General features: G+C 40.5%; 1 protein-coding gene across 2 annotated transcripts in view; it reads right to left on the bottom strand.

The window, feature by feature from the left end:
• Nucleotides 1-531: 531 nt before the first annotated feature.
• ARB2A (ARB2 cotranscriptional regulator A) overlaps nucleotides 532-16,326 on the bottom strand; it is a 237,664-nt gene continuing 221,869 nt past the window's right edge. For both annotated transcript variants that reach the window (XM_068175708.1, XM_068175709.1), the window contains exon 10: nucleotides 532-1,720. In XM_068175708.1, the coding sequence (XP_068031809.1) occupies nucleotides 1,578-1,720 (143 nt within the window). In that variant the 3' untranslated portion in view covers nucleotides 532-1,577. The remainder of the gene's footprint in view (nucleotides 1,721-16,326) is intronic.

Genomic DNA, 16,326 nt, shown 5'->3' with positions numbered 1-16,326 from the left:
GTTTTGCATTCTTTCATAGAGGCGGAGAAATTTGATAGACTGGTAGTTTGTCCAATGTCGTTGGAGAGATGGCACGTTCACCTTCCAATCCACTGGCACCTTTTGAGAACTATAAATGATTGGAGTCAGAAAAAATAAATTATTCTCTCCATGGTGACCAAAGCTGTGGTGCGTCGTTTTTCCTTGTGTCCTCTGGTGACATTGGGGAAGTTAAGTCCTGCTGCCAGTATGAGCAGGTAGGGATGTAAGCACTCTGTGGGTGCTGTGAGCCACCCACATGGAGGATTTAGGCCCAAATCCATCTGGGTTTCCCTTTACATCTCACTATGAGCACTTCTGCTTTTGCTCCGTGGCATATGAGGGCGCCCCTGTTTTGGCATTGCCTTGTTTTAATGCTCCCCACCACCACTTCTGGCCCCCAGCTGTAAGATTGGACACACTGCATGAGGAGACGCCAGGATTGGGTCCAAAACTCATGTTTGAGTGGCCCCTCTTTGCCACTATCAGCATAAGGAGCAAGGTGGGCATGGCCATTAAAGAAAGGACAACTTTAATTTAGTATTATCAACACCAAAGGAGCTTAATTAGAGTGCTTGCTCATTGCGTACGCTATCAAGCACATCTTTTCCCTTAGTTTTAGTGGAGAAAACCTGCCTAACAAAACAGTTATGGCTACAGCCACATACTCCCCATGCATGTTGTGAAATCCCCACACAGAGTGCCCTGCTGGCCAACCTTTGTCAGAGAGACTGGGAAACTGGGTAGGAACCTGTGAGTTTAGGGAAAAGGGAATAACCATGGGATGGCAAGTCATTACAAACCCAGCATATGAAAATGAAAGCATTTTTGTGTTTAAAAATAATGTCTCTTTTTTTTTTCTTGTCATATCTCACAGTGTGATCCAGCCTGTTAATGTATAGACATTTTTTTAAGTAGAGCTTTCCAAAGGAAAAAAGATCTACAGATAATGCCATTGATCTAGAAAGAGAAAATATCTTCAGCAATGGAGCCTTTCTAGAATTCTGGGTCAAACTTCTTGGACACTCTTGCCAGCAGAAAAATGAGAGAGTTAGAAGTCAATTCCACTTTGTCCCAGAGAAAGAGAAGGCTAGTAGGTGTAAAATCATAGGCTGGTTAACACGTTTGAGTTAGGTCCGTCTTTTAAAGAAGGGCAATTAATATTTTGTTCTGTCTCAAAATAGAAGGAAGCTGCAATATATCCTGCAGGCAATAGCACTGTGATGAAGCTGTTAAATTCTGGCTTCAGCTTGGTGCAGGGCTATGTCAGGGCAATTAGAGCTGCACCATTCTCCACTGTGCAGTACCGCTGTCAGCCTTAATCTGCACACTGATGGGCAGCACAAAATCCAAGTTACAGCCCACAGGAAGCACAACCAGTGAACCCATATTGCTTTGACAGTTGCACTCATCTAGAAATAATGCAAAACGCTATTTAGATGTATACATCACGACCCTGTGCTCTAGGAAGAAAACAATCTAATGAGGGGCTGGGAGACTCCTTGCAGAAAACAAGCAGCAAAGATATTGGTGGTGGTGGGCTTTTCCCTCCACTCCTTTTAGAATTCTTCATATTTTATCCTATTGGAGCGTCGTGTTGGGGTTGGTTTCACCAAGCTGTTCTTCGCCTTTACAGCCTCACTGAAGAACTTGAAAACAGATGGAAAACTCTTCCAAGAAGTTAGTTCATGGCGTTCTGTACCTGCAAAACACAAAGTTGACAGTTTGACTAGAGGTTGTTCTGTGACTTGCTGGGTGTTCACAGGATAAATGCTCCATAAAATGCAAAAATTCAAAACTCACTGAAGACACCTAGCTGCTGCAGCTGGTCTGGTGGGAGCCTGGGAAGGGTCAGAGCTGTCCTGCTGCTGAGCTCTGGTGCAGCTGACAAGAACAACTGCACACACATGCGGACAGATACATACACAAACATACACAAATTCACATGCACAGCTACCCACATCATAATCAGGAATCCTCAACATGTCTAGTATCTGGGAAAATAAGGTCCCAAAGCACTCTGCTAATAAAAGCTTCACTGAAGCACCTCACCTATCTGGCCTACCTTGGGAAAAAGGAAGTGTCTACTTTTCAGACCTACTTTGTATTCTTTATTTTTCATTTTATACTGCTTCTAGCCTGGTACATCTGTTTTCAAGTGAAAGAGAACACTTGATCTGAACTACATCTCATGCATCATGAAGGCACCTTTTGTGCACCTGCTCCCACAGATAATATTGAGACAGTAAAGTGGACTTTTCCTGTTTATATCTTCCCTCTGCACACAGATTTACCTCTGTATTTTATTTTGGTGTATGCTTCTGTTGTTTTGCAAGTGCCTTCTTCAACACATTTGCTTTATTTAAACAACCACACTCCTTCCTCCTTCCACCCACCACCAATCCCCAAGACAAAACCAAGACAATGGAGATAGGGAGCCAAGGGGTGTGAAAGAGTTGGGACCTCTTCCTGGGTGACCCAATTATGCAGGGATGCTGCCTGGTAGTCTTTGGATCCTGGGCTTCTGCTTGATACTTTAACATTGCAAATGCTAATTCTTTAGTCAGTGATAGTAGGTCATTGCTATGGTTACTCTACAATGGTGCAACACTTCACTTTCCCCTTCAGCTATATCCCCTTTGCTATTGAGACCCAGCAACCACATTTGTTGCCTAGCAACAGTTCTGTGACAGCATCACAATCTGAGGGTGACAACAATAAGGGACACAGTGGCCACAGCCTGGCAGGTGGAGAGTGATGCAATCCAGGGTGGATGATGGTCCCTGCAGGACATAGGGTGGCCATCAGTACCTGGGGATACGGGATAGTTGCTCTGGCATGGCATTTTCTGCATAACCAGTTTCACATCCCTGTCAGGGCTCTCTAGGCATCCAGCCATGAAGCATCCTTGGTGGGTACATACACACCATCCCTTCCAGAAAGTCTTTGATGGAGGCACTACCTGCCACATTGCATGTCCCTGCTCCCTCAAAGGCAGCCATCACACAAGCAAAACAATCCTCCAAAAAACCCTCTCTGGAAAGACACTACTTCTCACACAAAGAGATGTTTTTGTACAAAGACCACCCATGTCACGTGCACACACAGATTTTCCTCCCCCTCTCCATATTCATTGTACAGAGATAATTCATTACATCTTCCAGAAATTTCCCACATGCTCTTTTTATACAAGTGCTTTCCACCTTCAAATTCACCCATCATTGTAGAAATTCTCTTTACTCAGAGACAGTCCATCCTATCAAGTGTTGGACTTGGCAGTGCTGGGTTGCGTTGGACTCCGTGATCTCAAGGGTCCTGTCCAACACAGAAGTTTCTATGACTCTATTCTGCAGGTGGCTTTCCATACAGATCACCTGTCCCATCCCCTGTAAGACACCTCATAGCAATACTCATCAAGACTTTTTCTCCACCTGGGAAACACAGAAGTGGCCCAAAACCACAGGAGGATAAAGCTTCCCTTCTAGCAAAATCAGCAGCCTAAGAGACACATCCTTAAGGTTATGGCTTGGCTCGGTATAACTGCCTACTGCCACCAAGCACACAAAAGTCAACTACCAAAGCTGATTTTATGGAAGGACAGGCTGTCCTAACACACTGTAAGGACATGCCTGCACAGGGGTTTCACCTCCTTCCCACATGCCTGTGTCACAGCATATGGTGAACACCTCTTTGAGCTCTGGAGGTAAAACATCTTTCCATGTGACTTTCTTGTCCCTACACTGCCATCTCCCACACAAGCACATCTTTTTCACTTCTGTCTGTCTGCATTCTCTTGTCTTGATTGTAATAGTCCTCATTAATATCCACTGGATTAAGATGAAAATACAGGCTGTGAATACTGTGGGTTTTTTTCCCCCTTTCTTCCTTTTTCATCAACAACCTTCCTCCCCCATAAAAGGGTCATCCGGGGTTGCCGCATCATCCAGAAACAAAAAATGACAAAACAAAAAAACAAATGACAAAACAAAAAAAGAGTAAGTTTCTGAAGCCTCCCTGTGTCTTTCTTCATCCTCCTTCTCCCATGCACTTTCCTCATGTTCCCAAGTGAGATCATACTCACATTCACTAGTGTTACTGAAACTGATTAACCTACAGCTTTCCTGTGGCAACTCCTCTCAACCCACTCTTCTCAAAAAACAATTCAAGCTTTGAGTCTAGAGGGACTCAATGATTCAGCAGTCTAAACCAATTTTAACACTCCCTTTTTTCCTTTTCCTAGTAACAATCTTACTGGCAGATGAACAATTTCCCTGGTGATAAAATCACTACAATGGATATTTAGTTTCCAGGATTATGATGATTTTTGCTTGATTAATATTGCAATATGAAAAGCTTGCTAAGTATCTGCCTTGGCCCTTTACAGTCCTTTTTAAAGGTCAAATTTTGCCCTTATGTATTCACATTCAACTACTACTAAAGGGAAAGCCCAAAAATTTAACATAGCACACACTGTGCATTTATGATTTATATATCAAAGGCTTGGAAAATTCAACTGAAGTAAGTGGAATTATATCCTAAGGGTGACAACAGATTTTGGCCATAAGACTTTTGCTAGAGGAAAAATATAACTGGTGAACTGCAATCACAATTGTGTATTTAGTAGTACACAGATCTAAATTAAATGCCTGAACATCCATCTATTTATTGTTAGAAAGAATAATTTTTAAGAGACAGAAAATAAGAAGCAGTTGTTCTAAAGCCAAGGTCCTCCGAGATATATATCCTTAGTTCTCATTAATTTCAACAGTCGTGATGATAAACCATGATTCAATATATTGTATTAATTGATGGGCTGTTACACAATGTGTAGTGATTTCAGATATTAATTCTTTGAGAAATCTTGGGAGCATGCTGCATGGAAAAGATATAAAAACCCTGTTAAGTGTGGGAAACAGCTAGAATACTCTAAAATATGCAAAGGCTAAATATAAAAAAAAAGTATAAATCCCTCCTAGTCCCAGCCCCACAGAGATAAATGACAGAAATGTTAAAAAGCAAACTAGCCCCCTGCTTGCCATCATGGAGAGATGTAGCAAGAAATGAATATATATTTTAACATGTGCATAATATCATTGGAAAGGAGCACCAAAGAGATGGTGGAACCAATAATGTGTGAGGTGAAATGAGTAATGACAGTAAAACAGTGAACAAGCTCCAGAATCAATTTACCAAGCACCACAAAGAGATAGATATTCAGTTAGAAATAATAAAGACTTGCCAATACTGTTGTTGATGCAAAAATAATCAGGTGAGGGAATACTTTTAAAAATTTAATATCCAAATCATGAGGTCTGGATGACATGCATATGTGGGTCTTCAGGGAATCAGTTAATGAACTTGCTGGACTACTGACAATTATTTCTGAGAATCCATGTACAATCAGGTAGGTAACAGAGGACCAGGGTGGGAATGAGAAGAAAAAACATTTCTAATTGAGAAAAGAAGGATTAATTGAAACTAACTACCACACATAAAATTCATATCTGAATACCAGTAAAGAAAGAGGTCAACATTATAAAAAAATCACAAGCACCTCTAGAATAACAGCAGACACAACACGCTCAAATTTGACAAGGACAGATAAAGCCCAAACTTTATTGAATAACAAAAAGTAGCAGGTGAGAGACTTATTCACTGCTGTGTTTTCGACAGAGGTCAGTGTGGCAACCTTGAGGCAGTGGGAACCAATGTAATCACTTAAAATGGATTATGACCCTCACTGCTCTAATGGGCTGTGGTCAGTCCTACCTCTCACTTGCCTTATGCCAGTCAAGGGTTCCCCAAACACTTGAGATCTAGAGTAATGCAGCTCCCAAATGTGTGCTGCCATGCCTGTGCTGGCTCTAGCAGCCAGCAGCGTGTCCACCAGCAGCTGCAGTACACATTGCATCTCTACAGGGTCCAGACTCATCCCATCCCATCCCATCCCATCCCATCCCATCCCATCCCATCCCATCCCATCCCATCCCATCCCATCCCATCCCATCCCATCCCATCTCACAGATGCTAAGTTATACCTCTCCCATTGTATATTATCTCAGACTCTAGAAAATGGGCGCTGGCACACTTTTGGAGAAGTGACTAAAGCATTTGAGAAGACAAATAATAAGTAACAATATGGGGTTGAAAATATACCTATGAAGTCCCAGAAGGATTGGTATTTGGGCTCAAGCCTTTTAAATGTGGTTATTAGTCATCTGAAAGAATACTGAGAATATAGATACCGAATATAGGAGTAGCATAGTGAATAGGAGATAGTGCAAACATAAGAAGGAACAAAGAAATAATAATTAAAAGGGCAGCCTAAATGTGTAGGAAAAATAGGGAAGAGGAAAAGCAAAGATTGAAACTGGGAATGGTGCCTGCAGGGGTGGTTAGACAATATGACCGTGTGAATGATCCTGATGGCCATTTGAACACATGCATGCAAAGGCACTTTCACTGTCTTCCCTTTTCACTTCCACTCAGGAAAAGCAGATCTTCACCTAGCAAGGCTGACAAATTCCTCCAACAGAAAGCAGAGTGTCTGGAGAGAGAAGAGCTCTGCAATCACCGTAATTCACTCTTGCAGAGCGGTTACTGGCTGTGCAGGACAAAGATGCCCTCCTACAGTGCCTGCCCACTGTGTCAGACAAAAGCCTCCTCCCGCGGTGCTCAGAAGACACACAGCACAATGGTGGCCCCCCGCTGCGTTTACAAGATGTGTGGGACAAAGGTTTCTTGCTGCACAGAAGCTGTGAGAGATCTTCATACATGCCTTAGTGCTGAAATATTTCTGCAGAGAAAAGTTTCCAGGTTGAAAAGCTTCTCCACAGATACTAGCCACAGGGCTGACCTCAGATCTGCTTCTCCAAGTGACAGCTCATCTCTAAAAGAGCATGGGCTTCAAAATGAATTAAGGGTGTTCCATGCCTTGGGGCTTAGTTCCCATTGGGATGGAGAATTCTGCTGCTCTTCAACAAGGTCTTGCTCAGCAGAGAGTTTGCTCCCTGTGATCATGATCTACACTGAGACCCTGTCATGCTGCAAAATGCCAATGTGAGTAGCTTAGCCACCTTGTCTGTAGACAGTGGCAGAGGTTGCTTTTACATTTATGATTCAAGCTAATTATCTAAAAGGCACTCAGTCTTACCAGAACTTGATTCAAATGGCTCAGAGGTTAAAATACAGACTTTTGTGGGCATTTACAGGAACAGGAACACTTTAAACATTATTAAACATGAAAAGCAATACAACTAATTTCTCCTTTACATGTAAACTAACAGATAAGCCAACTCCATCTGACGGTGTAGAGGAGTGTGACAGACCTTTCAGAAAGGATTTTTTTCTCCTGAAAGTTATAAATCAACGGAAATTTCTTTCTTTCTTTATCACATTATCCACACACACATCAAAGAACTTCTTTAATTCTTAGGTATTCAGTTCTGCAATTCTGTAACTCTGTAGGAATATAACAATACTGTCCAAATATGCACTTAGGTGTGAATAAGAGATGCTACCTGCCTATTCTGCATCCATCTTTTGTATGCTAACAAATTACTTTTGTATCACAAAGCTATTTTTGAACAGGAATTATAAATTTTTTACTCTCAAGTGCATCAGATATTATCAAGTATGACATAACTACTTTTAATTCATAAGGTTTCTCTTAAAATTCCTTAAAATTCCTTTATACTGTTGATCTGCATGGGAAAAAATTATTGTGTCTTTTTGACTATTTTGGTCTACTGACGTGAACATCCAGGTCTCAAACTCCAAAACAGAAAGCTCTCAGAGCATCCCCAGTAGAGCTAATGAAAAAGGAGATTAAAAAAATACATCTTGCGTAAAATCACTCGATAGTTCTGACTAGGAAAACGAGAGCTTCAGGAAAAATTGTGAATGAGTCCATTAGCTCAAGAACACTGAGATTCAATGACCAAAGGAGTTTTTGCATAAGCACTTCTAGATGTCACAATGGTAAAGAAAGGTTAAAATTTTAGGCAAAATTAAGATATAAATTAAACTACAATGAAATGAAAGCAGTCATTTCTGAGGGGATATAAAGAAACCCCAACCTCAAACCAATCCCAAAACTTTGATGTGTTTAGTTTGGCTAAGAAGTAATTGTTTATGTAGTCATGGACATGATAATAATCTGAAAGTGACTTTGTATGAAAATAAATTCTTTGGAGAAGCCAAGAGGGAAGAAACAGAACAACTTGAAGACATGAAATACAGCTTAAGTGGGCTTAGACACACAATAAACTGGTTAAGACTCAATATAAGAAAAATCATGGCAATGCTGGAAACTAGACTACCCATATTAAAGACATTTTTTACTTATTTATTATCTACTGTGACACAAAGCAGTGCTTATTTTTGTTGGACACATATTATTTGTAATAATCGTTAGTGGGATGATGAAAACAGAGCAACAAGCATCCTACCAAGAAAAAAGATCACCTCTGGACTCCCATACTTGCAATTGTTTTTTCTTCCACTCCTTATTTACAACACACCAACTTTCCACAAGAAGCAAGTGGTTAAGAAAAGTAAAAAATAAATTTAGTAAACTCCTCTTGCCCTCTGGGCAACAAAATACAAAGATTCACATAAAGGCTCATTGCAAGCAAGGTCTACAATGCAGGAAAGAGATAGGAGTCTGTCTAACACGACCATCATTATTTTCCACTACTCTTCCTTTACTATTAAAGGCAGTCCCATGAGTACAGGTCATTTGATCCTCTACATGTAAACCGGCCAAATAAGTGAAACTTGTGAGGTCTTTCTCTCCCAGGCACAGGTTACCAAAAGTTATGTAATTTTCTTTTGGGTATATATTAAAAAAGGTAAAGATGGTGTCTGAACAACATTCTCAGAGGCAGCAATTTCCAATACAACAAATTTCTGCAGGAGAGCAAGCCATTTCCTTGAAGAAGAGATCCAGTAAAGATGTATGCAATATTATGCAACCATAGATTTTAAAACTCATGTTAAAATGGTGTACCATGCAGAGAGAAGTAGGTAGGCTTTGAAGTTATTTTTATATTGATATATGTGTTCACCTCTCTACTGCTGTCTTTATCCCTATCTCTATACAATCTTCATATATCTATCTCCATCTATATAGTATGTGTATCAACAACACTTTTTGTCTGTCTATCATCTATCAATCCCTCCATTTATCTATTCGTATCTGTAACTTCACCCTTACCATATGTAAAGACAAGTATAAAAATTCCTTACCTGACAAATGCAAGGTGGGATACCCTGGTTACATCTTACAGAGATATTTTTGGGCTAAGAAGATACCAATGGAAGGTGCAGGATCTCACCAATGGAAATTAAGAATAGGATAGACAACCATGTCTTAGGTATATTATAGGTATTGCTGACCTCACCCTGGGCAATATGGACAAATTAAGTAACCAATATGGACAAAGTAACTTCCTGAGTTTCTTTCTATCCAGCCCTGTCTCTTCTGTGACTTCACTGGCTTTATTTAAGCAACATCTAAAATTGATTGTATTAGCAAGGTACTTCACAGCAGTTCTGAAGCATTTGAATAATACACATGAATTTTTTCTATCATGAATAGGAAAAAATCAATATAAAATTGCAAGCAAGAGTAGAAAAAAAGTAGATAGCATTCTAAAGCAATTATTTTCTCAACTAGGAGAAAGGAAAATTGGTTTTTAAATAAAGTAAATTCTGACCTGCTCAGAACTCAACACTTCATGAGAAAACTTACAACCACAAGACTTCTTGGGTGAGACCACTGAAAACCAACTGTTCAAGCCTCACAGCTTCCATAGGTTATAAACCTGAAAAATACTAATTTACCTGACAGATCTTAATATGCTGCAACATGATGCAAGCCGTCAGTTATACCCTCTTCTTCTCATTGCTTTGCAAAGACACGTCTAACAGAGCTTTATAAGGGAGAAGTCATCATTACTGTGCTTTTGCAAACCGAGTGGCTCAGCCAAGATGAGGAATGGATCTGAGCTCTGCTGAGCCCACAGCAGGAGCTCTGTTCATGCAGCAATGCTGCCGATGTTACCAAACATACAGGTTTTATAAAATATATTTAAACTCATTTAAAACATTCTGCAGCAACTCCTGCAAGTTACTTTACTCTGAAATACTCAAGGGCTGATTTTAAAATCTGAGTTTATTGCAAAATCCCACGGCTTTTTACTGCCTATGAGGCAGAGACCTGAAGAGTACACACTCTTGCTATTTTGTGAGAACTTTCCTAATTCAAGAAATTACTCAGTGATACCAGGACTGGGGAAACAGGACAAGGGAAACAACCAGCTGCATAGAAAATAGCTCCTCTTTGTAATGTATTTTATGATTATTTATTTCTAAATAGTAATTATACCATCAAACATCTGGATGTACTAGCAGCATATGCATAAACCAACACAGTTTTGCACTTTCCAAAAACACAGCAGCCAACGCAACACCATGGAAATGGCAATGCCAGCACCAAAGAGCAGCTAGGAAAGGCAGCAGCGCTTTTAAACAACATGTTACATGACAGTAGAGACACCCCATCCACTAAAGATGTAAAAAAGTTCTTAATCACTAGCACGATAAGCACACACTACTTGCCATTTGTGAAGTTTTGAACACAAGGACAAATTACACTAAAGCAATTTTAAACTAAAGCAGCAGAATATGATTTTCAGTTCTTTCACACCAGAAGCAGAGCTTGAAGACTGGTGTGGATGCTGACATAGACAGCCGTGGAAGTAAAGAAGGTCTTTTGAGGGACAGGAATGAGCCTGTGTCTAAGGAACAATCTGCAATGAGAACATGCATGGGGCATGAAACACATCAAACACCCAGTGTGTTTTTATGATTTCAGTGAAAATCTTATTCATACCTTGCAAGCCTTTAATGAATACACTAACTCTCCCTTCCCACAGTGGAAAATATTTATAATCTTCTACATAGGAAATAGTTCAAAAGCATTTTTTCCTCCTGAATTTTTTACTTGGATTATAGTGTCCTGTTGTATCTGTGTAGACAAAAGACTACAGTCAACCCAAGTCCAGAGTACTTCCATAGGTACAGTGGTATTCACTAAGCCGTCTGCTTCATCTTGGGACTACTGCCTCTGACTGGTCCCAACCCAACCCAACCCAACCCACCCTAACCTAACCTAAGGTGACTCAACATAATTTAACTCCTCCAATGTGCCATTGGCACCATTCATCTTCTCTAGTCCTGGAGCAGTCACAGAAAAGGCACTTCCCCTTGATTTGTCTTCAGAGGCTAATCCTGTGACAGGTAAAATGAAAAAAATCTCAAGAATCCAAGTGCCACTGCTACAGTGCCAACTTTAGTCCTGTGGGAAACCTAACTTCATCTGCACCTGGTCCTCCCCTTCTGATGGCTGCTCCTGCAGGATGGTGGAAATGGGGTTAGCAAATGGTGGGCTAAAATGGGGCTGTTGACCTGCTTTCCTGCTTTTGCTGGACACCAACTTCAGGAGCCATCACTTGCCACAAAGGATTCACCTCCTTACATCAAGAGAGGTGAAACTGAAGAACCTAAGTTCAAGTGATCCTGAAAATCTCAATTCAGTCACTCACCATCCCCTGAGGAGTCTGAGCTCCACAAACACCTCAACTCCTGACCTTAAAGTTTGTACCTTACAATGACATCACTTCTGGACATGCTCAGAAACACATCAGGCTTGGCAGTGAAAATACTCCCAAGGGTCTCAGGCAGATAAAGAGTGTTTCTATGTCTCCCTCTCCCCCTGCCCCATAATGCTAAGCAGGTGTCCAAGCCACAGGGGCAGGAATACCTTCTAATCTCTTTCCTAAGCCTTCATTTTAAATGGATCTCTTCCTACTCCTTGCCTGTTTTTCATCCACCTGGGACACCTGTTTCTCCAGAACACCTGTTTCCTCAGGAAATCCAATTCTGAATTCTTCTTCTATAACTTGCTCACCTGGCAGCTATCCTTGAACTCATGCTCAGTGCCTGGCCTTAATCTTGCTCCATCTCATCCACACACTGATCCCAGATGTCCTGTTCTTGTGGCCCAAAAATTTCTACCTTTTTCTGACTTAGCTTCAGCTATTTCAGGAAGACCTCCTCTACCTCATTGCTAGTGCACCCATCCAATTTCTCCTCACAAACACCTTTGTCTTCCAGCTGCTGGCATCAAACACATCATTCTTCTCCATGTTTTCCTGTGTCTTAACAGCAAAAGCAAGTCTCAGGTCTGACTGGCAAGTCAGAAAAGTATTTGGCAAGTATTTAAAATAGTTGAACACAGGATGCTCCTACTACCCAGATGTAGTGGTGAGGGCAGAAAAAGAGGACAAATCTGTGAAAATGCAGTTGCCCTGCTCTGCAGTATCAGAGAAATGAGATATTTATCTCCTAGGTGAGAATGATGGTTTTGTGGGAAATTCAGGGCATTTTCTTAATGATTTAATGGAAAGGAAACATATCTGAGTTTGTAAAATGCCATGGGACATGAAGGTGGGCCACCAGAACACAAACAACAAGTGGAGTCAAAAAATCATGTTCAAGGAGTAAATAACAAATTATTTTAAGTTTGATAAAATTTTAGTTATGCCAAGTAAGTATAAATAAATTTCCGGAAAAAAATAAATAAAAATTTGCAGATCTGAGGTGTGAATAACCCTTGTGCACTTGCAGTGAGTAATTTATGATTAACCCATACCATATAAATTTTTCTTGTTTGTGTTATACCAACTGCTGTCTATATATGCACACATATTACATCCCCCCATCCTGTGTATCTAGGACTTACATGATCCACTTCCAGGACTTACATGATCCACTTCTACTTGTCTGCATAGCTGTACTAGTGAGAAAAATGTTGAGAAGATGGTGCTGTTTCACTAATGAATTTACACCAATATAGCGAGGATTAACTTTCTTTTATTAGCATAACATTTGCTGGGTGTGGTTAATGAACATTCTTGAAGAAGGCAGGTGACTGATGGTGGCATTTTATGGACGATGATCATTGTTGTGGGTCAAATACATCTGTGGTCCAATCATAAAATTAATAACCTCTACAACAACAGCTTTACATATGGCTGTCTTAGAAGAGTTCCACTTGTATGACTCACAACCTTTGGAGATGCTATTTATAATTTATACCAAATTTGAAGTGCAAAGATTTTTCTCTCCCACAAGTCATGGTAATCAATAAGGGTCTGCACCTAGTACAGCCTGATGAGGTGAAGTGTGTGGCAAGGATCACCTGCACTGGGCAAACAACACAGCTCATAAACATGGTTTTGCAAAAGAGATCTCCAGTGGCCCCATTTCCACACCTACACTGTGAGAGCAAATAAAGGAGGAAATAATTTTTTGTAGGGGTACCATTCCTGCTTAGTGTTGCAAACTAAATTAATTGCATATTTGCCTCAGAACTACTCAGAAACTTGAGGGATTTTTGCACGTCACCTAGATTTTAGGCTTCTGCCCTCTTATTCATAACACACCAAGACTTAATGTGGGATACTATGAAGCCCCATTATCAGGGAAACTGGCAATTTAAGACTAAACACTAATTCAAAAAAGGCTCTGCAGATGTGAATTACAGTAAATTTAATTAAGCTTAATAATATCACACTTCCTGTGACTTAACCTCAGAGATGTCACTAGAGGGACTGTTTGAGATGAATAATCATAAAGCTGCATTTCAGTCCCTGCTTAACCCTCCTCCTTATTACAGCAGCTCTGCCTGGAAATGCACAGTACGTGTGCCTTGCTTCCTAACTCTTCTGAACAGCACCACCCAAAATCAGTCACGGGTGATGCTCAGGATGCAAGGGCAGCAAGCCAGTCACGCGGCAAAGAATTCAAGACAGGCATCAGGTGGGTGAGGCAGTGAAGTGAGGCACAGGCAGAGTGAAGCCGAAGGCAGGCGTACAGCAGATGAGATGAGAAGGCATGTTGTGTGCTGGCATGCGCTGACCTCTGCCAACAGCTCTCCTGCCATCCCTGTCTATGGGAGTCAGACATGAGTATCAGTGTGGGAGGTGAGTCTGCCAACACTAGGAGGGAGAACTCAAAAGTCTGGGATGAACGTGAAGGGAAATATTAAGTTCATATTAAGGAAAAAAAGCCACTCCAACCAAATAAATCCTTTAGAGCTGCAGATATTTACTATGGGTTTACTTGTGTGACTGGTGGGGCCCCATTGCTGAGATCTGGCTGGAGAAAGCTCAGTGAGACTCAGCAGTCAGTGGGATTAGAACAGATAGGGGTTTCTCCTGGAGAAACTGCAAATCATGTTCTGCTTTACAGCCACAGGGAAAACACATCAGGACACAAAACAACTCAAAAATCAGAGGTTTTATGCTAATCGAGTTTTAAACATCCAATTACTGAGTGGTAAGGTTTCTAACCATTCTATTTAAATGATGCACTAAATAAGCTTCATTTGGGAGACCATATTTATTTCAAAACAGGGACTTCACTATTACCCTTTAAAAAAAGAATAGAACAGGTAACATCAAAGCTGTATCTTCAAGCTGACACAGTCACTTCAATGCTGAAGAAACAATTTATGATTTCCTCACCAGCCAGAGGAAAAATAAACCCCAAACCCCCATCAAAAGACAGAAAACAATGCATTTGCCTTGCATTTGCAAATGCAATTTTCACTTCAAAATACAATCCTGATCTAATAACTGATATTTCCAATGTGGAGTCTTCCAGCAAAACCAGTCCTGCTGAGACAGACTATGGAAAAATCAAGAAAAATCCCTTGTGTCATGGTAGAGTTTTTTTTGCCACACACTCAGTAGTTCTAAAGAAAAATACTTTCTTCTATCCATAAAGATGGTTAAACCTTGGGAACTGGGAATAGAAACAGTAACTGCTAGGAAACTATATTTAGAAGCGGAAGAGAGATTAAATATTTAAATGAGTTTCAAAATTCAGTGGTTCAAATTATTTTCTTTTTCTTACATCAAGAACCTCAGTTTTGATTTTTTCATAAAATTAGAACAAAATAAAAAGAGGTTGTCAAGTAGTTTCTTTCTGCAGAATCACTGAACTGGAGTTATGTAATCTTGCATTAAAATGATTAGTTATTGCCACAGCTGGCCTACAAATATTGCATTAAAAAAAGCATGAAGAAAATCACTTAAATACATTTGGGGAGTTCTTATGTTGATGGCCCATGCATATATCTTGATACTTAAAACTTATTGCTCCATTTTAGTTCAATTAGTCTGAACCACCATAGGTTGAATTTTTTCAAGCAATTTTAAAGCAAACTGTTGACACATTAGAGAGAAGACTCCATTGTAAAAACAAGGATTGAGGCAGAAGTTGAAATTTGTCTAAATAAGACCAATATCAATATGAACAAATGAAGAGACACCTAAAGTTTGACAGTCACTGCTCATAAAATCCTGCAATGAGATAATATGAAAACTATCTCCTGTAGAGGGAAGTTAGAGAGGAGCTGATATGTGAACACTTAAGGAAAACTTGTGCTGTGGATGGAACATTTCCTGTTAGTCTGAGGATAAAGGAAACATTACAACCACAATATTAAATTAAGAAAACATTTTTTTTTTACTCTGTTGTGAAAAGTGAAGAGTCTGTGAGTGACTAAAAAGCAAAGACCTTGAAGTCAACAAAATTCCTACCTGTTTTATCATGTTTTACAGGTCCAGAATGACAAACACTTCACATCAGTGACTCTGCAGCCATGATTGTTACTTTCCACAGGAACCAAATGAAGTTTTACAGTGCAAACATTCCACATTCTCATGGGTTTCAGAATTGCTCTTCCAGATCTGCATTCAGACACAAACTGAAAGCCTACAAGACTCCCTCTGATGAAGGACGGCTGAGGGCAGGACACTGTAAATGTAGGGTTTGCTCTCCTTTGTGAGGCTGGGGAAAGCAGCAGCCAAGCAGCTCAGGAAACTTCATGCCATGCTGAGGTCTGTGCATCTTGGCATCTGCAATAGGAGAATGGGTAGGAAAGGTCTGGAGCAATGGGTGTGGTCAAGAAGATTTACTGCTTTTTATTGCAAAGAACTCACACCCCAAGGCAAACCTGCTTCCATGCCAAAATGTCTTCAGCAAAAGTGGACTGCAACAGCAGCTCCTCTGCAGGTGCAAGAGGAGCAGTGAAGCCTGCTCACCAAGGTCATGCCTTCTGCAGCTGCAGAAACCTTCACAGAGCCTTGGTGTGAAGGACACCCTGCCCCATGCTGCACACTGACAAAGTGCTCCTGCTCTTTCACAGGAAGAGAAATGGGACATGTAAATCCA

The sequence above is a fragment of the Anomalospiza imberbis genome, chromosome Z (genome assembly GCF_031753505.1).
Source record: "Anomalospiza imberbis isolate Cuckoo-Finch-1a 21T00152 chromosome Z, ASM3175350v1, whole genome shotgun sequence".
NCBI classification, from domain to species: Eukaryota; Metazoa; Chordata; class Aves; order Passeriformes; family Viduidae; genus Anomalospiza; species Anomalospiza imberbis.
This window is presented reverse-complemented; position numbering and strand designations above follow the sequence as displayed.